Source organism: Trachurus trachurus (assembly GCF_905171665.1).
Source record: "Trachurus trachurus genome assembly, chromosome: 5".
Taxonomy (NCBI): domain Eukaryota; kingdom Metazoa; phylum Chordata; class Actinopteri; order Carangiformes; family Carangidae; genus Trachurus; species Trachurus trachurus.
The window spans coordinates 1327174-1351688 of NC_139896.1; the positions used below are offsets into that span (position 1 = coordinate 1327174).

The window sequence follows — 24515 nt, forward strand, 5'->3', positions numbered from 1 at the left end:
CTCCTGCCTCCCCCACCACACACACGCACACACATACACACACACACACACTTTACACACCACAGTGACTTTGAGCGCACCGATTCCCACGCTCGCACGTCTCACGGACTATGGGGCCGACACGGCTTCTCTTTGCGTTACTACTTGCGTCGGCATACTGGGACTACGCTGGCCGCACTCGAGGGAGCGAACCGGGGAGACTGCTCTCTGTTTCTCCGGTTCTACCCTGCGCCCAAACGTGTACTTTACGCACCAACTCTCTTACACAAGCGCCGAGTCGAACTGCTGCTTCGTTGCCTGCTCACCTGTCTATTGGTTTGATGTGTTGCTATGCGCTTAAATCATGTTTCATTGTTCCCACGGATGCCCTTGTCTTTTCAATTCATTGCTCAGATGCATATTTAAAGTGCAATTCAATCAAAATGTTTAAAATCCGTTGCATGATTATGCTACTGTTAATGATATCAGGTGATGTTCAGTCTAACCCTGGCCCTGATTCAGATTGTATTCAAACTGCTGCTGATTTTAATGCAAGATCAGGTTTGGGTATTATTCACTTAAATGTCCGAAGTCTCCTACCAAAAATAGACTTTGTTAGAGTGTGGGCGCAGACAACCAATGCCGATATCATTGTAATCTCTGAGAGTTGGTTGAACAAATCTATTAATGACAATGAAATTTCTATTAATGGTTACAATATAAGTCGTGCTGACCGCATTAAAAGGGGTGGTGGTATAATTGTGTATTCTAAATGTAGATTCCACACTAAAGTACTGGTAAAAAAGTCAATTCCTAATCAGTTTGAAATTCTCGGTTTACAGGTTGAATTGTCTAAGGGCTATTATATTACTGTTGTTGGGTGCTACAGACCTCCTTCTGCAGCCAAAGAAACCTTGTCCTCCTTGTCTAATATTCTTTCTAAACTACCTGACAATGAGTTAGCCCTTTGTGGCGATCTGAACTGGGACTGGCTATCACCAGCCTCAGATGAATTTAAATCTTACTGTAACGCAATGAATTTCACACAATTAATTGATTCCCCCACTCGTCCTAACCCAAAGTGTCCTGAGAAATCATCATTGATTGATTTATTCATTACTAATAATCCTCATAAGTATACCTCTGTAAGTGTATTTCCATATGACGTGAGTGACCACTGTGTTATTGCAGCCATCAGGGATACCAAAATACCAAAGGTTAAACCTCGTTACATCACGAAGCGTGATACCAAGCACTTTAATGAACAGGGTTACAGATTTGATCTAAATGCTGCTGATTGGAGCAGGGTCTCCTTAATACCTGACGTTGAATTAGCCTGGTCTTATTTTGTCGATTTACTCATGTCAATCATTGATAAACATGCCCCCTACAAAAGGTATAGGGTAAAGGGCAGGGAAAATCCGTGGTTCTCTGACGAGTTGGCTAGTTTAATTCATGAGAGAAACTATTATTGGGCAAAAGCAAGAAAGTCAAATGTGGAAGCTCACTGGACCACTTTTAGATGCTTAAGGAATAAATGTACTACCTTAGTTAAGAAGGCCAAATCGAACTATTATCTTGCTCTAACAGCCAAAAATTTAAATAACCCTCAGAAATTCTGGCGGACTATTAAATCTTTATCTCCAAAGAACTCCTCTAGTCTCCCAACTTGTATTGTGTCTGAATCGGCCACTATCTATGACAAAGCTGAGATGCTCAATTGTTTTAATAAGCATTTTGTGTCATCTGGTTTTCTTTTTGACAAAGAAGTTATGTCCCCCACTGCAGCCCAGGCTCCACTTAGTAATGCTGAGACTCCCTTGGATACTAAATTCAACTTTAGGCCTTTCACTATTGCTGAGGTGCATAAAGCCCTTACAAAATTAGATTTTAAAAAACCAGCGGGGCCAGATAACATTGCTGTTTATTTTTTAAAATTTGCTGCGGACTTTATAGCCGAACCTTTAACCTACATTTTTAACTTAACTCTAACTAGTAAGAAAATCCCTAACACCTGGAAAATGGCTCACGTTCTCCCCCTCATAAAAGGCGGTGAACCCTCGAGCCTTAATAATTACAGGCCTATCTCAAATTTGTCACCCTTAGCCAAGATTTTAGAAAACCTGGTAAGTGATCAGTTGAAGGATTTTTTGTGTAGTAATGAAATTTTATCATGCTATCAATCTGGTTTTAGAAAATCACATAGTACAGTCACTGCTGCTACGAAAGTAGTTAATGATATTTTTATGGCCCTGGATAGCAAACAACATTGTGCTTCCCTTTTTATTGATTTCTCTAAGGCCTTTGATACTGTGGACCATAATGTTTTGCTGCATAGATTAGCTAATATAGGACTCTCTGATTCTGCTGTTAGTTGGTTTTCTAACTATCTATCAGACAGGGCTCAATGTGTTAAAGTTGATGGCTACTCCTCTGATACCCTGGCTGTCCATAAGGGGGTGCCACAAGGCTCTGTGCTCGGTCCCCTGCTTTTTACAATCTATATAAATGATTTGGGGAAAAATGTTGACAATGCAAATTTCCATTTTTATGCCGATGATACTGTGATTTATTGTTTTGGAAGCACTGTGCTGATGGCTGTAGATCACTTGCAAGCTGCTTTTAAGGAAATAGAAGCCCAACTCCGGTTCTTGAAATTGGTGCTTAATGCAGATAAAACTAAAATGATGATTTTTACTAAATCTAGAGACAAAACTAATTATCGTCCTACTTTATACACTTCTCAAGGTACCCTTATTGAGACTGTTTCTACTTTTAAATACCTAGGCATCATCCTTGATGACAATCTGTCTTTTAAACCTCACATTGAAAACCTGGTAAAGAAGCTAAAAGTGAGACTGGGCTTTTATTTCAGAAATAAATCTTGTTTTTCTTTTGTTTCTAAAAAAAGGCTTGTTGCAGCTACTTTTATTCCTTTGTTGGATTATGGTGACGTACTGTACATGAATGCCTGCTCTACTTCTTTGCATATGCTGGATGCCATTTATCATTGTGCTTTAAGATACATTACCGGCTGTAAGTCACTCACTCATCATTGTACTCTGTATGCTAAAGTAGGCTGGCTGTCTTTGTCTGCACGTAGGCTTCTGCACTGGTACATCTTCATCTATAAAGCAATTATTGGACTACTTCCCTCATACCTCTGCACCTACCTCACTCTCACATCAAACTCATCATACAGACTGCGCTCTCTGGACTTTCTATCTGCCTCTGTCCCCAGAACTCGTACTGAGTTTGGGAAGAGGGCATTCATGTACTCTGCTCCCTCTGGCTGGAACAATCTCCAAAAAACACTAAAACTACAGGCATTCATCAGCCTTTCCGATTTTAAAACCAGACTTAACTGCTTTTTAATGGCAAATCATGGAGTGTGTAAATGTTTTACTGTTTAGTATTTTAGCATCACTGGATTAGCGTTCTTTTAGTGTGTATTCTTGTGCATTGTTCTGTTCTGCCCTGGCTGATTTAACATAATCTCTCTTCCTTCAGGATCCCCTGGTACAGCCTCCCCTTGTACCACACAGCCCTCCCGTCCTCCTTCTCTTCCCCCCATATCCCTGCCGGACTGTAGAACTCTGGACGTCATTCATCTTTTCTCTCTCTCTCTCTCTTTCTCTCTTTTCTCTCTCTCTCATATTCGTCCTCACTTCTTTGTGTGTATATTATCGTGTTGCTGCTTTCTTGGCCAGGCCTTGCTCGTAAAAGAGATTTTTTTATCTCAAGCAATTTGCCTGGTAAAATAAAGGTTAAATAAAATAAAAAAAAAAGCCTAAACAATCTGTTAACAACCACAAAGTTATCTGCTATTCAGTAACTGAATGAAACTTCTACAAGAGGGTCATCATCTCTGAATGAATATTAAAAGAGAACATTTTCCTCAAGAACAAAAGCCGTTGCTGAGCTGTTTGTTGTGGAGGCAACGTGAGCATCAAAGCACAACCACTGTAAGACGGCCAGACCCCCCCCCCCCCTCTGTGAAACAATGGAGGTTTTACTCCAGACTGGATGTAACCACTTTGTGTATTTATTTACACCCTTTGGTTATTAGTGATTTAATCAATCATCTTTGTTAGAGTTTCACCATTTGATGACTGTCTCTAATCAATGTGAAGTGTAAACACCTCATGCCCCCCCCCCCCTGAAATGCATGTCTGATGGTCTCAGTGCGAGAAGTACAAATAGTCCAGGCAAAATAGCATTTTCCGACAGACTAATTGTAACAGAATGTTTTTCACCATACATCATTTCTATGAGGTGTCCAGAGCAACATACTAAAAGTCCTAAGAAATCCGAGTTGGGGAAATATGTTTAATTCTCATCATTATTTACTGTATAAAGTCTATGGTGCCGACAACAATTCACCCCAATGGGGCTATTTTTTCCCTTTACTCTTATCACAATGAAATTTTACACAATGAAAGTATCCATGAAATGTGACATTTTTTTTATTACAAGTTTCTTTTAAAATGAATTTTAATATGCAAATGAGCCATACACTAATCAAATATGCCCAAAATACACCCGAATAGGCTTATTTTTTTCCTTTACTCCTACCACAATGAAACTTTACACAATGAAAGTAGACATGAAAAGTAACATTTTTTGTATTACAAGTTTCTTGGAAAATGAATTTCATGGATACTTTCATTGTGTAAAGTTTCATTGTGATAGGAGTAAAGGGAAAAAATAGCCCTATTGGGGTGTATTGTTGTCGGCACCATAGACTTTATACAGTAAATAATGATGCAAATTAAACAGAGACCTTCTTCTTGCCATCCAGGGTGATGAAGATGTCCTTAGATGGATCTGAAAAGGCAACAGGTCACAACTTCACCAAACAAACAATGCTGCAGAAACCGGATGTGTCATGTAATGTTTGTAACCAGAGTGTAAAGTGCAGAAGGAGAATTAATGTTTTAAATCTTTTGTTTGATTTATTGGGGCACATGTGTAGCCCAGGCTTCATAAGCTGTACAAAAGTTAAAATAAAAAGAGTAAAAGTCTGTTTATTTAGTGTGAATGAGTGTATGAGAGAGACAGCTGGCATTTATCCACAAGTTTCCTAACGTCATCTATGGTCAAAACTGGCTTCCGGTTTTGCCGGTTTGGTGGAATTGTACGTTTACGTTTCCATGGTTTTCAGTCGTTGTCATAGTTGTGGTAAACGCATGGATCTATCAACGCTGGCTTTTAACACGGATGTCAGTTTGTGTGATATCAACTGTTAAAAGCTGGTTTGATGATCCATGCGTTTTACAGATTTTCATTGGAAAAAAAATAAAATAAATCAATGCATTTACCGCGACTAACAAAACCATGGAAACGTAAACATAAAATTCCACTGGAAGAGCAAAACCGGCAAAACAGGCTTACGTTTTTGACGTTCGGAAAAAGGTGGATAGGGTTAACTGCTGCCGCACAGAGCAGAGAGAGCAGTGCGTCATGACGTCACGGGCCAATCGCGTTGCAGTTGCGCACAGCACTCTGGGAGATAGTTAGAACGGGAGGAGAAGCTCGCACTGTCCGGCTGCATGAGGAACGCTCTGCCTGAAAAAATATCCAGAAGTGTTTAAAACAGAGTGAAATGGTCAGAATCCACCGCGAGCCGAACCCACAGAGTTCTCGGTTGATGATACAGGTTACATGCTGCCATTCCGACATGCTGCCACTCCGACATATCGCCATTCCGACATTCTACTATTCAGACATGTCACCATTCAGACATACCACCATTCCGACATGCAAACGTCCTGCCATTCCGACAGTTTCGTCCCGCCATTCCGACAAGGCTTTAATTTCCATAAGGAAATGTGCGTTACTCCGAGCGGCAGTTAGGTGTATGTGTGTATGTTTTGTTTTGTTTTTTTCATGTTTTAAGACATGTGTACAGATGTGATACAGTCAGTGGAAGCTTAATAAATAAACAAACACAAAGTCTCGCCATTTACAATCACACACTCCGATGTCAGTTTGTAACAATTTCCCTTACAATAAGGATATAAGAGGAACTGGCACAACGCAGTCCTGCTGCAGGCGGACCTAGGCTCGCGCTACTGGTGCGTCCAGGGAAGCAATAATCAAAGTCGCTACTTATGGCGCATTTCCACTAGCACGGCTCGGCTCGGTTTGGTTGTGTTTCCATTACAACTGAGTATCACTAGTACCGCCGTGACGTCATTTACACGGCGCCGAGCAACGCTCTAAACTCTGTAAATATATAACTTTAGCAACATTTGAAACATTTTCAGGCGAGAAAGTAGTCGTTTAGATCCCCACCGTGTTGAAAATCTGACAAAATACCAGCTGTTTACAATTTTGTTTCAACGAAGTCGGCGTTACTAAAGCTAGCCGTAGTGAGCAACGCACTTCCGGTTATTTTCACAAAATAAAATACCCGTTGCCTTTTATCATAAGGAAAGCCATTACGATAGAATTGGTGCTTTTACTTTGAAAACAGGAAGTTAACCTACCCTCGCTGTAGCTAGCTTTAAACCGCCGTTTTGACTGCTCTCGTCCCGTTAACGGCATATATTATATATTCAATATGCCTTACCGGAGTGTCTACCAGCTCTGAGATCGACCTGGTTCATTGTAAAACATTTATTTATTGATGTAAATGTGGTGTTTTCTGTGCGTACAGACCCCAAGGCAGTGCTGCTCTTCTGTCTAACCACAAACAAACTTCTGCTACAGCCACAATTGTTAGATTTCATCAATGAGACCAACATTTAAGAGTTTAACCAGCCAGTGGTAAACCTCTAAAAGCCATCGGGGAAGTTAATTAGCGGTCTGTTCTCCTCGGGGTGACGGTGGTAGGCTGGCCGGCGGAGCACGTCAGGAGCCGGGCTGCTGCCTCTGTGATGAACCGGTTGCTGCTCGGACCTGGAGCTTCACACTCGAAAAACATCGGGGCAAACTTCTAAACAGCCGTCGTTTGGATAAACTAACCGCACATGGGGATCTAAACAGTTACTTTCTCGTATGAAAAAATATTAAAACTTAATAAAGCCACGTAATAACAGAGCCAGTCTCAATATTAGAAAGTATCTGGTAATAACAGGCTTCAGGCTTCAGCAGGAACATTTCTGTTGTCGGTCGTCGCTTCCAGTGACGACACTCATCGGCCAATCAGTGGAAGGCAGTCGGCTGACGTCACGTTTTAGTAACGCTTCGGCTCGCTTGGAACCAGGGCTGAGGTGATACCAAAAATGTACCCGGTTGCAGGTACTGCGTGCTAGTGGAAACACGCAATAGCGCGCCGAGCCGTGCCGTACCGTGCTAGTGGAAATGCGCCATTAAAGCCTCGGTCCCACTAATGCACTTTTACGCATTACGCACACAACTTACAGCAAAAAAGAAACATTCATTCATTCATTAAAAGTCCGCACGTCCCAGTGCGCAAACCACAAGGATAATTGATCATTTCCCTGGCCTAATACACAATGAAAAAAACCTGGGGAGCAAACTTGCAAATCAACTAGGCTACCCCAGCTGGCCAGGCAAAACCCAGTGGATCACTACAAGTTGTTGCAACTTTTGGGAATTTACTCCTGGTAAAAAGGCTTACAAACATGGACCAGGAGGACGGCTCCATAATACGCACAAAAATCCAAAGGAAACGAAAGGTAACTTTAAAAAAAATAAGAACAGCACAAAGTAGTCAAAATATGTGTTTTACGCATGCCTCTGTGCGTCTGCAGATCAAATTGTCTATAATTAAACTTGGAGCCAGACCCGGCCAGGCTACAGGAGAGATCAAAGCAGGGGTCCAGGACCCCCATGAGAACCACTGATCCTGTTGAAAGTAGGCTACCACTGTGATACAATTAAAAACAACATCACTGATCTGATTCACCGGCGTAGCGGTCCCTCTCTCCATTAACTCTCTAGCTCTCTCGACCACAGCTGCAAACTAAGTAGCACAGCGCCAATAATAATAATAATAATAATAATAATAATATTAATAATAATAATAATAATAATGCATTTTATAATCGAGATGGGATGTGACAAGTGCGTTGACCAGAGTCAAAGTGCTGTTAGAGGAGAGAGATGGGCAGGCAGGGAGGCGGTGATCATTATTAACCTACACATTTAATGACCTTATGTCGGAATGGCGGAACGTTTCCAAAAAAGGAAAGTACCGCCATTCCGACAATGGAAACAAAAATTGTCGGGACGTTTTCAATTAATGGAAGTGCCGCCATTACGACAATTAGACGTCAATGTCGGAGTGGCGGTATGTCGGAATGACCCGCGGATACCGATGATACAAGCTCGGCGGTGAGTTTATTGTGCATTTTGACGGCAGTAGCGTCGAGTAAAAGTGGTGTTAGCCGCCATGCTAAATTAGCTGCTAAACCGCTAATGTAATACTACCTGTGTGTGTTAGCCGCCAGTGCTAATTTAGCTGCTAAATGCTAATTTGATACCTCGTGCGTTAGCCGCTAGGGTAGCAGGCTATTTGAATTTGCATTGAACTCGGCTAACAACAGACCTCACGGACAAGCTAACGGCTAATATGGAGGGGGGGGGGGGGGGGTTAATCCAGACAAAATGCTAAGCTACCCTGTGTATGTGAGTGTGTGTGTGTATTTTGCGAACACCGTGTATCGGCAGTACCGCGTGTGTGCCGTGTGTGTGTAGCATGGGTGCGCATTGTGTGTAGCCGTGTGTGTGTGTGTGCACATCGGGTGTGTAGCGTGAGTGTGCATTGTGTGTGAGGTAAAAAAGGGAGAAACTCATTTTTATTTCTTTATTTCATCATTTTATCCAAAGAATTGATGCTGTATCAAAGGCTCTTATTCTGAAGGAGCGTGCTCTTGTTGTGAAGGAGCGCCTCGAAGTCACCACCAGTGAAGAAGTGAGAGCGCACAGAAAAAAGTAGAGTTTTTTTTCTCCTTTCCTCTTTTTTCCCACCTGCGCTCACTGTGGACTTTATAGTATTTTTTTCGCCTGAAACACGGTAGTTTTTTGTTTGAAGAGGGTTATTGTGCCACTCCAAATGTTTAAGTGAATGAACAAAGTGAGTATCGTTTCATACTGTGTTATACTGTGTTTACTAGCACACATAGCTAAATCTCGTGTGCTTTCTGCCGCCGGATGGTAATGGAGGTCCGTGGTGTTTACATTGTTCATGAGCTGGTAGCCCAGTGTTGTGTGTGTGCAGCACGTTGTTTGGGTCGTTAATTTATCAGCTGTAGGCTGCCATGTGTGCCGAGTGTTGTCTTTTGTTTATACCCTGCTTCGCCAGGAGAGGGAGCTATTGACCACTAGTCAACCTATACCTGCGCTCCAGTTGGTTTACATGCATTACTGTTGCATATAAAGAAAAGACACTTATATTCTCTGATTGTGTAAACATTTATTATTCCTTTATTATTTAAATACATTTATTATAATGGCTATGTGGTTTGTTACTATTTTGCAGAACTATACATCTTGACCGCTGTAACAACCTTAAAGAGCTAGCGCTACACCTTACCTCTGAAACAGATGCTAAAAGGTTTAATTTGAGTTATTTGAGAATTTGCATTTGATTTACACTGGTAAAAAATAGATCTGTAAGAAAAAAGTGATAATAATAATATATTTTATTATTATAAATAAATATTTTTGTTTATTTAAATTCATAGGTCACATTTATGTTATTATTTATTTTAACTAAGAATTTATGACCTATAGTAATTTAATTTAACTGAAATGAATGAATGTGGCCTGTTCTGTAGGTCAGGTTTTTTGAGAGGATGTGATTCGGTGACACTTGATGTTGAAAGAGAGGACATCAGCGACACCAGTAGTCGACGCTAGAGAGAGGATGCCAGCACTGGATAGCCACCAGGCTGTTGGATCAACGGATCCAGAGAACCAGATGGCGAGCCGGAACAGAGGAATGCAGGACAACTGAACTTACCTCCCAAACCTGCGGTGTGGTAGGACAGTTAGATACACAAAGATTAAAGGGCCCCAACGAAAATAAAAACACTGAGCTCATAACAAAAGAAAGAAAAGACAATACAGACTAGGGGTGCAACGGTACAGGTAGCCCACGGTACAATACGTACCTCGGTTTTTGGCCACGGTTCTCGGTACGGTTTCGGTATGTGTTTTGTGCAGAGAACTTTTTTTTTCTCCCAAAATAATGTTTATAATTTCTAATATTTCTAATATAGCTCTCCCCTCTATCTCTCTCACTCTCACACACACACACACACACACACACACACACACACACACCTGAACTGTCTGTGAACAGCCCCTAGCTCCTCCCTCTGCACACTCCTTTAGTCTTTCATATGGTGAACACTCTGAAGCCACTTTCAAACAGAGATCGCGCTATATTGCCGTCATAGAAGACGTCACTATGCTGCAGCCACAGTCTCTCACTCAGTGGCGAAAGTTGTCTGCTACGGGCCCTAATCCAAAAAAAGAAATTGCGGGCCCTATAATAATAACGGGGGGGGGGGGGGGGGGGGGGGGGTGTTAGGCTGTATATAGGCTACTCCAGGCCTGTGTGGAGCGCTACAGCGCCACACACATAAACACTAAAGACAGAGAAGAAGACGGGAAGTCCCCCGCTGTATTCAAACTCAGACATGGGATTAAATGTTGACAGGGAGTCGTGTCAGAGTAATCACTGATGATTAAACAGACGCGATTCAGCCGCAGCGTCGGCTGTTGTTGTTACGTCCATAGACTGTCAGTGTGCAGCAGCTGCAGCGGTGTGTGTGTGTGTGTCTCAGGTTACAGGTAGAGTGGTGGGGGGCATGACATCGTTACAGAAAAAAAATCAATTTTGGGCGTCCAGACGGATACGCTGGGGCGGCGTTTTCAGATTTTCCCACTCTGGGACACGTTTAAAAAAAAAACGTTTTCACCCCCCGAAAACGCCGTCCGCCTGGACGCGATGCCGATCTGATAAAGTATTTATCCAGATTCAAAAAAGCCGTATCCGTCTGGACCGGGGCCCTGAGTGAGTGACGGCGCTGTCCGCTGTCTCGGTGCTGAACATGTCACTGCTCGTCAGAGAGACACAGAGAGAAAGAGACAGGGAGAGACGGTCAGGGACGGCGCTGCGCCGCCGCTCTGCCGACAACAGGAGAACTGTCACCTGTCACCGGCTATGACCACGCGTATATTCATAATCCAGAATAACGTTAACGAATTACAGTAATGATGTAAAAGACAACATGATTTAATACAGTAGCCTATACCACCAATTGATACTTTTTTTTTATTTTTTATATATGTTTTATTTATTTTATTTATTTATTTTTTTTCCGTTCACCGCGGGCCTTTTTTGGCCACGGGCCCTAATGCAACGGCATTACTTGCATTAAAGGGATAGTTCACCCTAGAATGATATTTCGCTCATTATCTACTCACCCTCATGTTGACTAAGGGCTGGAAGAATTATCAGAGTCCACCGTCCCTTCTCTGAGTTACAGGGGGTCTCGGCGTAGCAGTGCATTTCAATGCAACGGTTGCAAAGGGACACCGGAGCTCTTCGTAAAAAAACACACACAAAAAAACATCCAAATACCTCCATGATGCTCGTATGTAATGTCCGTCTTGTGCTGAAGCCCCAAATTGCGTAATTGTCCCGAAAAAAAATTAAATAAGTCTATATTTTAAGCTTGTTTGTAGCGGAAGCTTCTCGTCTTCTTCTTCTTCTCCTCTTCCTGGTCCGTCCAAATATCGCGTGATTCGCATTAACCGCAATGACGCCGGCGCAAATCACGCGATATTTGGACGGACCAGGAAGAGGAGAAGAAGAAGAAGACGAGAAGCTTCCGCTACAAACAAGCTTAAAATATAGACTTATTTAATTTTTTTTCGGGACAATTCCGCAATTTGGGGCTTCAGCACAAGACGGACATTACATACGAGCATCATGGAGGTATTTGGATGTTTTTTTGTGTGTGTTTTTTTACGAAGAGCTCCGGTGTCCCTTTGCAACCGTTGCATTGAAATGCACTGCTACGCCGAGACCCCCTGTAACTCAGAGAAGGGACGGAGGACTCTGATAATTCTTCCAGCCCTTAGTCAACATGAGGGTGAGTAGATAATGAGCGAAATATCATTCTAGGGTGAACTATCCCTTTAATGGTACTGCTCTCACTGGGAAAGAAGGAGTTAGTCTATTGTGTTTTTTTCAACAGCCTTTCACCATCTCTCATCCCTGTCAGTCAACTCCTGATCGGCCTCGGCCTCTCTATCGCGCGGGGCACGCGGACATGCGACTACACACATGCAGTGTGCATGGACAGAGTCCTGATGGAACTCTAATAAAAGCTAAATGTGCTAAATCGCGCTAATAACTAATTAATTTCCCCCGCGATTACGATCAGCGACCGCTGGTGCCGCCGCCTGTTTGTTTTGTTTTCTTTTTTTTCCCTCTTCTGTGTGTGAGCTGCACTTTCAGTGTGATAGGGGGGGGGAGTCACTGTGAGTGTCTGGAGGCTCAACAGTGATTGGACATCAACTCGCGGGGGCGGGCTTTCGCCTTAAACGACCAGGCACACACATACACGGCACAGCTGCCTGTAAAGCAGTAAGAGCTGATGGAAGCTGAATCTGAAATACCTCGGTCCAAGAGCGTATTGCACCGTGCAGGCCGTACCGAACGGTTCGGTATTTTACCGAGAACCGTTGCATCCCTAATACAGACTGAACACAACACTGTTTTTTATTTTTTTTTTATTTCGCGCGCAGTTTGTTATTTTTCATATTGAATTAAAATTGTTGTCATATTGTTCTTGTTGATGACAGAGAATATATTCTTGAAAACTAAATTTTGTGTGAGTGTGTTCAATGTTGATGTTCCGCCCTGGGCTCCATGAGCGTTACCCTAGAATTCTGATAACTGGTCCAACCTGTGAACTGAAACTGAAACCAAACATTAGCACTTGTATCCTCATGAGGCAAAGAGGGGTTACACATGGCTAACCAGGTGATTGGGCCCTGCGGCGTGCTGTGCCCCGTTGGTTACGTTTTTCTTTTTGTGGGTTGTGCGTGGATCTGGGGGGATGCGCCGTGCACCAAACTTTAGTGCTCGGATTGATTTTTCTTTGTTTGTTTTCTCCTTTCTTCTGTGAGAATTAGCTGGGGATCCTGAAGAGAAGCTTAGTGTTAAAGGGATAGTTCACCCTAGAATGATATTTCGCTCATTATCTACTCACCCTCATGTTGACTAAGGGCTGGAAGAAGTTTCGGAGCCCACCGTCCCTTCTCTGAGTTACAGGGGGTCTTAGCGTAGCAGTGCATTTCAATGCCATGGTAGCAAAGGGACACCAGAGCTCTTCGTAAAAAAAACACACACAAAAAAACATCCAAATACCTCCATGATGCTCGTATGTAATGTCCGTCTTGTGCTGAAGCCCCAAATTGCGGAATTGTCCCGAAAAAAATTAAATAAGTCCACATTCCAAGCATGTTTGTAGCATTAGCTCCCAGTGTTGTTGTCCGTCTTCCGCTGCCAGCGCGCATGCGCAAGAGCACATGAGAGCACTGAGACCGACTCGAGTCTCAGTGCGAACATCGCGCATGCGCGCTGGCAGCGGAAGACCGGACAACAACACTGGGAGCTAATGCTACAAACATGCTTGGAATGTGGACTTATTTAATTTTTTTCGGGACAATTCCGCAATTTGGGGCTTCAGCACAAGACGGACATTACATACGAGCATCATGGAGGTATTTGGATGTTTTTTTGTGTGTGTTTTTTTTACGAAGAGCTCTGGTGTCCCTTTGCTACCATGGCATTGAAATGCACTGCTACGCTAAGACCCCCTGTAACTCAGAGAAGGGACGGTGGGCTCCGAAACTTCTTCCAGCCCTTAGTCAACATGAGGGTGAGTAGATAATGAGCGAAATATCATTCTAGGGTGAACTATCCCTTTAACGCCCTTATGCGCTGTGTGCAGAGTTTTCCCTGTTGGGCGATGGCGTTTCCCCTTTGCATTACATCTTCTTTCTTTCTTTTTTTTTGTAGTGTTGTGGCAACGTGGTTAGAATCAGTTGCCTACAGACAATTGTCTTGGGGGCACATCCGTGTGGTATTGTGGAGCTGCCTGTGTGGCGTGCAGGTTGCTTCACAGACTGGTTTCTCATATGTAAATACCCACCGTAAGCTGCATGAAGACTAGGGCTGACATTTTGGTTCGGCAGGGGTTGTGGGGAAACACTTTGGGGGGCTAGTTTGCCCCAGTTGTGCATTATCAGAGGAGAGGGTTAACACTGTGCATTGTGTTGGGTCCACCTAGATTAATTATGTTCATTTATTGCCATGTCAACCTGTGACAAGGAATTTGTCTTGGTTTGCTCTCCAATACATATAACACAACCACCACATGAAAAACACATGCAGGGAACAGTGCAAATTACAAATGACAAAGAACAGTACCCAGCAACATCCTGTACACAGTATAAGTGCAAAGTGCAGTGCTTAGTGTGAATCAGCGTGAGTTCATGAGTCTAATAGCTTGGAGCTTGCTGTCTCTGAAGCGTGATGTTTTACTTTTGATGCTTCTGTATCTCCTGCCTGATGGGAGGAGATTAAAGAGATGGTGTGCCGGATGAGAATGATCTGCTATAATTTTGTTGGTTTTACTGGTGATATTGTTGAGTAAAGTGATGTAAGTGTAGGCAGGTTACTACAGCCGATAGTCCTAGAGGCTCGACGCACTACTTTCTCCAGCCGTGTCTTGTCCTGTGAGGTTGTGTGACCATACCAGACAAGCATTGAGAAGGTGAGTATACTTTCTATGGTAGACCTATAGAAGTGGGTCATGGCTGGTCGACTGACCCCAGGAACAATAGTATTGAATGCGGAACTGAAATCTATAAAGAGAATACGGGCATATGTGGAGCTGGATTCCAGGTGTTGGAGGACGGAATGCACACAGAGGGACACTACATCGTCCACACTTCTATTGGCTCTATAAGCGAATTGGTGAGGGTCAAGTGAAATACTAGACAGATGTTTGCATACTAGTCTCTCAAGAACCTTCATTATGACTGAGGTTAAAGCGATAGTTCACCCAAGATTGAAATTTCACTCATGATCTCCTCCCCCTCATGTCGACTAAGGGCTGGGAGAAGTTTCAGAGTCCTCCGTGGCTTCTCTGAGTTACAGGGGGTCTCGGCGTAGCAGTGCATGTCCATATGACGGTTGCAAATGGATACCAACTGTCTTTGTAACAAAAAGACACACCAAAAAACATCCAGATACCTCCATGCTGCTCGTATGTAATGTCCGTCTTGTATTGAAGCCCCAACATGAGAAATTGTCCCGAAAAAAAAAAAAAAAGTCTATATTTCAAGCTTGTTTGTAGCGGAAGCTTCTTGAAGAGACCCTGGTTCGTCCAAATTTGACGAACCAGGAAGAGGAGATGCAAGAAGCTTCCGCTACAAACAAGCTTGTAATTACGGCGACGACAGCAACTAGCACTGCCTCATTACCGGCAGCTGGTGCACAGCGGTGGCAACGGGACCGCAGGTGCTGGCAGCACAGCTCCAGAGCTGGAGGGAGGCTGCTCGCCGTGCAGCCCAGCACAGGGTGCTGTGCCTGGGGGAGAGGAGCAGGAAGACCGGGCTCCGCGGCGCCACAGCACCGAGCCACCCCGCTCAGGCTGCAGCGGCGGTGCTGATACAGCGGAGTTTATGTTGAACAGGTAATCTTTGGTTTTATTGTGGAAGTTGTGACTGTGAATCCGACATTTTACTCCGCATTCAAAGCCGTGTTTGGTTTCCGCTGGCAGCAGGCTTGTTGCTCTGCTCTGGGGGGGGGCGTGTTGTTAGGAGGCTCTGAGGGGTGTGTGTGTGGGGAGGAGGTGCTTTTTAAAAATTTCTCTTATCATTTTTCGGAACACAGACCATAGCTTTAATGTTTTGAATGGCGCGGAGCCTCATGGTTTTCCAACCGTGCACAGACATGTCATTGAGAGATAGCAACAGTTTTCATTATCAAGATGGATTTATGCATGTTTTTTCATATCCTTTGTTAAATAAATTTGAAAGACCTCCTGTAGAAGACATACTTTTATTCATGATAAAGGTACATGTGTCAGCCATAGCCTCCAGCAGATGTGGATTGGAGTCATTGGAAAAGCTACTTGAGTTCCTGTGAAGAAAAACAGTGAGAAAGTCAAAATAGCAGATCAGAAAAGAGCATAGCCAAACTCCTCATCTCTCCTTCACAGCACCTGCTTAGGTCTATTCATCTTCTGCTTAGGTTTATTCATCTTCAGCTCGATCAGGAAGCGAAGGCGACACTGGCTCTCATCGTAGATAAGATATTCACTCTGTTGGAAGTCGCTCTTTTTAAACTGAGGCTGCGGTATGGGTTCACCCTGAGGGACAGAGACCTTCTTCTTGCCATCCAGGGTGATGAAGATGTCCTTAGATGGATCTGAGAAGACAACAGGTCACAACTTCACCAAACAAACAATGCTGCAGAATATAACACAGCGTGTCATATGAAACAAAATGAGCTGTTCCTCTCTCTTCAGCATGGTGTTTGGCTGCACTTTGTATGAAAAGAGTTCAAAATGTGAAGATCTAACGTCACCTGACACCGATCAGCTGATCCAGAGCTCAGTGGATGTGGTTGCACAGCTGTAGCGCACGCGTGTGTTTAAAGGTGTGTACAGAAATGGCCGTTTGTCGTGCCGAGTTGTCACGAGTTGCCACACGAGTTTACCCGAGTGAGGAAAACGAATTTGATTGGTCGTTATCGAGCGGGCGGGATATTCAAAGCTTGGGGCGAGACTGAGCTCAGTGTGTGTGTGTGTGTGTGTGTCTCAGACGTTTGATTGACGGATGACGGATCCAATATCAGTGGCTGGTGAATCGTGAGCAGGCTGACGTATAATCCGTGCGCCTGCATTATCAAAAAAAATACCACACTTTCATCCCGGATTTAATCAAAAATAGAATTTTGCACAAAATTTGGCCTACATCGTCTGAAAGATGAGTTATTACACTAATTTTATGACCCAGAGTGGGCTCAAATTCAATTTTCTTTTCTGTACACCTTTAACGGCAAAAAAAAAAAAAACATAAATTTGATGAGATGATCGCATTGCTGATGGACACAAGCCTAGTCAGACATTCAATAGAGCATTTAAATATGATCAGTTCACGTTACTAATCGGTTAACGCTATGTACGGAAGCCTGTGAGGGCGCGTGTTGGGACGGAGCAAACATGAATAAAAATCGTTTTTTGAAGATTATGAATCAATCCAGAATCGTAGAGGATAAGAATGGCAATTCTTACATTAATCAATTTTTCCCCCACCCCTATTGTCTTGGTTGGAAGACCAACCTGCGATCAGCGGCTCAGCAATTCGAGACCATTCCATCACCGAGCACCCCCTGAACTAACAAAAATGTTAGTGAAAAGCAACTGAAACTTTATCCTGACTGATCGAGCTTTTACACAGACCAGACATGTGGCTCCTTCAGTGGTATCTGAAGCTTTTACTGAGTGAACACATGTGAGGAGGTGTTGTACCTGGCTCCACTCGTCCTCGTGCCACCACACTGTTGCTGCCTGCTGGAGCTTTATCCAGCAAAGGATCGTCCTCGGTGATGGTGTGTTCTTTGTCGAGAGCCACCTCACTCAGAAACATCACTCCAGTGTTTTTAGACGTGACCACTAAAAAATAAATGCCGGAAAATGAGATGTTTCTAACCCCTTATTATCATTATTATTTCCTTGGATCCCAGTCTTCATGAAGACTCACCATATTCTGCAGACAAACTGTTCTCAGATGCAAAGTAGATTCCACAGCCCACGCGTCGTTTTTTATCCTCTTCCTCAGGCACGATCAGGCCGATCTTCAAGATGGCCGCCACCCTTGCAATGTTGGTGCCGTGCCACAGCAGACGCCGGTTCTTCAGCTTGTTGTTCTGACCGAAGCGCTCGCCCTGTGAAGAGCAGGATGCGTATCACAGGAGTCCAGGATCTGGTACATTCAACAGGACTACTGGCTGTGGCTCTTACCTCAGCCTCTCGGTCGACTTCCCAAACGTTGAGAATCTTTGGTGGACAGGAGGTATCAGCGGTGGCCTTCAAGTATTGTTCTATGATCTGGTATGTGCAAGAACAAGTTTAAGTGAGGAAACAAGAAACACATGAACGGGAAAAAACATCCGTTCAGACACATGTTCCAACCTTGAAGTTCTCTGCGTTCTTGTCCATCAGAGTCAGTCTGCACTCCAGAAACTGGTATTGCTGGTCTCGAGGATGAGGGACTTTCTCTATCATCTCCCCCTGAGCCTTCTTAGTCTCCGACTTTAGAGTCTGAGCCAGCTCGATGTCAGCGAGTACCTTCACAGAGCAAGTAGAACCAGAGAGACTTCAGGACCCAGAACATCACAGACAGTCAAGTCAGTTTTACTATGCAGAGGGGAGAAAAATAAGGGTGACCCCTCTCACCTTTACTGTTTACTGCAATATTCATCAAAGCAAAAACATCTGCCTAAAGCTTAGGGGTGGGAATCAAGAACTGGTTCCAACTTGGATCAATTCCTTGGGATCATGTCTGCTTAACGATTCGACTTATCGATTCCACTTTTTTTGGCCAGTGACTCTGCCACAGCCTGATAGTTGATCAGTGAAGGGAGGTGAGGTGAGTCTCCATTGCTATGGTAACTAACAAGCGTTTGAGCCAGCGCAGTAATATTTAGAACATAATCAGGCAATTTGAGCAGAACATCTTTATGGGTGGACTCCATGTGATCTCAGATCTCAGATCAGAGGTGAGATTGAGATACACCCAATTGAGAAAAATGTACACCCTTTGTGTTGTTATAATATGAAAACCAATGCAGACAAGCTGAAAAAAGAAGAAAAAAACCTGATGAGAAACCCCTCACATTCAGCATCTCCTTCTTCTTCTCCACTATCTCCTTGCTGTCGATGACCGGCGGTCGGTTCCTGCCAAAGTTGTGCGGCACCGTGGTGAAGAACTTGGAGGAAAGTTCCACCAGACGAGCTCGTCTATTTTTTTTTGGGTTCAGGGCTACTTTGATTTCCTTCAACACTTCGAAGCCCTTTGCAATCTGCCGCTTGCTGGGTTTACCCAAAGGCATCTTCTTGATGTCTGGATAACACATACACACAAACACAGATACACATCCACACCGGTTAGTCTGGTTCTTACCATCATTAAAAGACCTTCACTGTTTCCTCAGCTACTTCCAGATGTGTTTACAGACACAGAAAGGAACGGTAATATTGAGACACTACAATGTATGGCCAGTGAGGGCGCTGTAAGATTGTGATAGTGGAATAAGACTGTGTAGAGAAGAACAAAGAAGAGTTCAGGAAGCGATGCTACGAGATGCACATGTACCCTGCAACTGAGTAGGGTGACCAAACGTCCTCTTTTACCTGGACACGTCCATTTTTTATGTCCTGTACGGGGCGTCCGGGCGGGTTTTATAAATTCATGAAAATGTCCGGTTTTCATTGTTTTTCATGGGACCATTAAACATACTTGACTGGCGCTTTGCACAGAATACTCCGGTATTTTGTTGCAGCTCTGACGTAATTCCCGAGAGGCTGCCTCTGTATGTGCGGCTCTGCGACGCGCTACAGAGGGAGCAGACGTCGGAGCAGCGTTGCCTCTGCTCACAAAATGCCGAAGCGCAAGTGTAGCTTTACCAGGGGTGGAGTGGACATCTGTGTGTTCTGGAGAGGAACAGCCGGCGGCTGACACGTAGTCACTGTTTTCCTTTCCTTTTTTCTTTTTTCTAAATGCCCGACAGCCGTGTTTATCTGTTATCAGGGCCGGCCCAAGCCTCCATTAAGTTTGCACTTAATAGTTCAGTATCTCTAAGTCTAAGTCAGTGAAACACACCCACCTAAGTTCATAGACTTCATGGATCCTTGGAACATGTTGTTGCTGAAGATGAGCTGGACGAGGTTCCTTGTAGCTTTGTCCAGGCTGCAGGGCAGGACATTATCTCTGCCTTTACCACAACTGTCCACCTGCAGGAACACACAAGTGACAGTTTGGTATTTTACCATATCCATTCTACTTATTTATACTCTGGATGATTCCAATGATTCAAACTCTCTGTTCCAGCGCAACTTGAACCCACCATGTACTCAAAGTCCCAGTCTCCGTCCACTTCGATCAGGGTGTATTTCCCAGGGTGAGACACGAAGGCCTCCCGGTTGCTCCAGTTGTTCTTTGTCTTCTCTTTAAACTTTTTCTCAAAGTCCTTGATGGCACCATCGACCTTATCAAACAGCTTGAGTTTGCCCTGTCCCTTTTCACCCTGAATCAGAATTAGACAGGTTATCCAGATACTAACCCCCACCCCACTGTGAGCTGAACACATTAACATGTACTTACTGAGGATCCACTGAGGACATTTGTTCAACCAAACCCTTTAGAACACACAAAGCGCAGCTAAATATGTCCCAGACAGATGTTTTCAGGTGGAGAGCAAGCGGTTAATTGTCTAAAATGTAAATCAAGTAAGTTAAGTGTGTTGCAGGGACCAGGATGAACTCACCACTCTGGCCCATCTGTTCCAGGAGTAGTACTTGTTGTTCTCTTGAATAACTTGAATGACATAAAACTTGTTATTGTTTTGTCCAACGTTGGTCTGATTGAGCACGCAGTCATAGTCTCGGTACACCTGGTGGAGACAACGCACACACAGTCTTTCAGTATAATAACTTTTATCTGTCAATGAGGATTCCCCCCCCTCACCTTTCCAGAGCCAGACAGCTCACAGTGCTCGTCCACCGTCCTCCGTCCTCTGGTCCGCGGTGAGTCCGGCTCCGGCTGCTGCTTGGCCTTCTTCCCCCCGGCCTTGGCCGCGGAAGCAGCACGTCTCTTTGTTGCCATGCTCCCGATGAAGAACCTACTGCACACAGACCTGTCAGTCCTGATCCAGATCCAGATCCAGATCCCAGACCCAGACAAGCTCAGACATGTCTCCACTCCCCAGTCAGTGGCAGTGCTGCCTCGGACTCTACAGCTCTGTAATTAAGCAATATTACCCGAGAAGGTGTGCTTTGAAGTGCTCAAATTACGTTAAAGCACGCCCTCAAGGGTAATGCAACTATTACCAACAAAATAAAATGTATCATCAAAATATATTAATTTAGATGGACAATTTGCTCTCAAATTTGAAAGGTTTTTGCGAGTGCACTTCCCGTTTCCATGGGAATACATGGGGTCCGACAAATACCTGAAACACAATCAGTCACGGCAGTAGACTCCTATGTGTAATGGAACCTAGTTTACCTCTACAGCAAATAATCCGAACCTTAGTAACAACCTAGCAACAGAAAGGATTTTCTAGTCCCAGATTAACTCTGAGCTGACGTTAATGTTTTATCACGGTCTCTGACGTTCCCGAACTAAATCAATACCGCGTCGCCGACACAGCTGATGGGGAAAGTCAAACATTTTGATTACTACAGATTAGTTAAAAGCCCAAAAGTCACAAAGAGAGAGAGAGAGGGATAGAGAGAGAGGGAGAAACATAGAGGTATCTTCCGTTTTATCCTTATCCAACGAAATATTCAGTCCCAGGCCATATTTTATTTTCACTGCGGTTACAACTAGTGTCTCTCTGGCTGTAGGCTACACATACAGAAGGGAACAGCCTCTCGGCTAAGGCCTGGTCTACATGAATACGATATATTCCTAAATGCATTTTTCTGTCAGTTGGGCCTCTCAGCCACACGAACACAGCAAATTCACCCACATAAACGGAGATATTTTTAAACGGATAAAAAAGCGGAGAAATAAAAAAATATCCGATTGAGTGGATCCGTGTAGCGATGTTAAACGGAGCTGGTGTTGATAGGATGACGTCAAGCGCCTAGCGACAAGCCGTTCGCACATGCATGGAAGCAAAACGGTTGCTTTGCACTTTTAGCAGTGTTTCCCATACGTTCATTTATTCGTGTTGAATTACGTCCACCACAAATAGATTTTCCGCCGTTCATTCTGTTTCTCCGTTATTGTCGTTCACACACACACACACACACAGAGAGAGCGAGAGAGAGAGAGAGAGAGGAGAAGCGTGCATGCATGACAGAAAAGTGCATGGTTTAAAATCTGCCGTTTGACTGCTTCTTCTGGATCATTTGACTGTTCTTCTTCTGTGGTATTTTACATTTTGCTGATCGCCACCACCGGCCAGGCATGGCATTTCAGGCTTCAGTGGCGATCGTTTTCAGTTTTGCCTCAGTTTTTTTTTTTAAACGAAGACGAAAATATCCGCTTAAAAAAATATCCATATACGTGTAGTCCAGGTCTTAAACGGGGCAGTTTACAGCATATTCACTAAAAAATGGTTATTTAATTGTTCTAAAATTTGAGTTTGGCATCTGAAAGGAGCACTCTACAGGAGGTTGATTAAATTTGTGATTTATTTTCACGAGTAACATAATGTTTCTAAAATTATAAAAATAGGAATTCATGGATGGTTAGTTAGGCGTGCTGTCATGCTGATTTGAGCACGTTCTAAATGTCTTGTTGACCAATCAGATTGCTTGGTCGGAAGTACTTGTTGTATAATTACTCAGTAGTTACGGGCCCTTACTATTACTGTATAATGTTACTTTAAACACCCAGTAAAAACAACTCGCTATGATGCAACAGTAGTTTTTTTTATGTGTTTAGGAACAAGTAAACCGAGACAACCCCCTCCACCCACCCCCCCCCCCCCCCCCCTCACCTGGTTCACTACACGGACAGGTGTGAAGAAAAAGATGCAGAAGCAGCAACAGGACACGGCAGCTGGAGACAGAGACGGAGGACAACTGACTGATTCAGGAAGTTTCCAGTGGGTGTACAGTGGGATGAAGAGGTGGAGCTCTGCTGTAGCTCCTCTCCTCCATTGGAGCGAAGGAACAGCGACACCGCCACCTACCCTCGTCCTTCCCCAGGTCTGCCCTCTGTCCAGCGGGAGACTCCTCCTCCTCCCCCCAGGTGTGCACACTGTCAAGACAAGTCAACTTGAGACTCATGGATGATACATGTTATACTGTATACGTATGTGTCTGTTACTGTTTAGTTACCAGATGTACCTTGTTTTTATTTTTATTTTTACATGCAGTGTTGTTGCACTTTATATTTATATAGATATTGATTTCTGTACTACTGAAATTAATCTTTCTATTGTTGACTTGTGGTTGTGCATTGCGGATCACCATCCCTGTGTTGATGGAACTGTGGTTTGTGTAATTGGATGTGTATGTGTTTTGTCTCAGGGGTTGTGTTATCCCCATGTCCCTTGCTTGTGTACTGCAAAACCAATTGCCCCCCCGGGGGACAAAATGAATAAAAGTTGAAGTTGGGGGGTTAGGGTTAGGTTAGGGTTAGGGTTGAAGTAGTGACCTTAAAGCAGAAGTAAGGTGAATGTTTGTGTTAATCTAAGTCTTAAATAGTTGTATCTTCCGACAGCAATCACTTCTATAGAGTGTTTGGTCTGAAACACGGGTCTGTCAGTCACTCTGCTCTGCTCTGAGCCCAGGAGAAAACTTTCCTTGTATCCTACAACCTTTATCCAATGAGGAGAGAGAACGGCATAAAGGGGCAGTCCTCTCTGTGTGTGCAGCCAAGGGATGCGTGTGAATGTGGTGACGTAGGGACGAGGGCGGGGACTGCTAACTCCATCTGCTGACAGGAAGTTAGACAAAACCACCGGATCGCTTACTTCTGCTTTAACGCCACTCACTAACTCATTTCAGCTGTTTGGTCGTTGTCTGACTTCTTCATGGCTTCGTTCAGATTTCAGGTTGGAAAGATGAACAGATGTTTTTAAATGATAAATAGTTTAAAACATTTTCTTGTCAGCACAATATCACGTCATTCACGTTATTCCTCAACTTCAAAAGCATAAACATTTTATGTACAGTGGCCAAGTCATGGTTAAATTCCCACTTTCATACTTGTTGCAGTTCAGTTCAGGTTTTCTTTCATAATGTTGCTGTAAGGCGAAAGGAGATTGGGGTTACATATCAAACCTACTACATACTACATGCTATCTGGTGTCAAGTCCAAAGTGAAAAGGAAAAGGAGAGGTGTTGTCCCACAGTCAGTAACTCCTGTCTAAGGACTTGTTGTGGTGCGTGCTCTCTGATGCTCATTCAGTATTCTACTAGACCAAGGGTAATACTTTACAATAAGGTACACAGAATTAGAGTAGTTAGTTACTGAGGATCTAATGAGTAGTTACTAAGGAACTAAGGTACACAAAATTAGAGTAGGCTAGTTACTCATTTTGATGTCTCATTTTACTTAAAAGTACAACGAGGAGTTTTGGAAAGCGAAATGACGATCAGATACCGTCGTAGTTCCGACCATAAACGGCGATTCTACGGCGTTATTCTCATGACCCGCCGGGCAGCGTCCGTGAAACCGAAAGTAGGAAAGGCTGGGCGAGCCGACCACTAAATAATAATAACAAAATAACTATAAAGATAAAACAATATATTTATCTAAACTGGACCCATTAACAAGTGGTAACGTAG

At 43.7% G+C, this 24515-nt stretch overlaps 2 protein-coding genes across 2 annotated transcripts in view; one reads left to right on the forward strand and one right to left on the reverse strand.

The window, feature by feature from the left end:
* Window positions 1–24515, forward strand: part of gpx1b (glutathione peroxidase 1b) — a 320730-nt gene that overhangs the window by 80767 nt on the left and 215448 nt on the right. The window lies entirely within an intron of this gene.
* LOC310985581 (protein mono-ADP-ribosyltransferase PARP3-like) lies at window positions 14457–20871 on the reverse strand (the record flags this gene model as incomplete). The annotated part of the gene is made up of 12 exons (XM_083971196.1): window positions 14457–14542; window positions 15463–15646; window positions 16206–16411; window positions 17517–17660; window positions 17749–17932; window positions 18009–18095; window positions 18180–18335; window positions 18884–19110; window positions 19874–20000; window positions 20114–20293; window positions 20534–20659; window positions 20734–20871. 12 exons carry the CDS (start codon window positions 20869–20871, stop codon window positions 14457–14459), a joined length of 1845 nt encoding a protein of 614 aa, XP_083827322.1.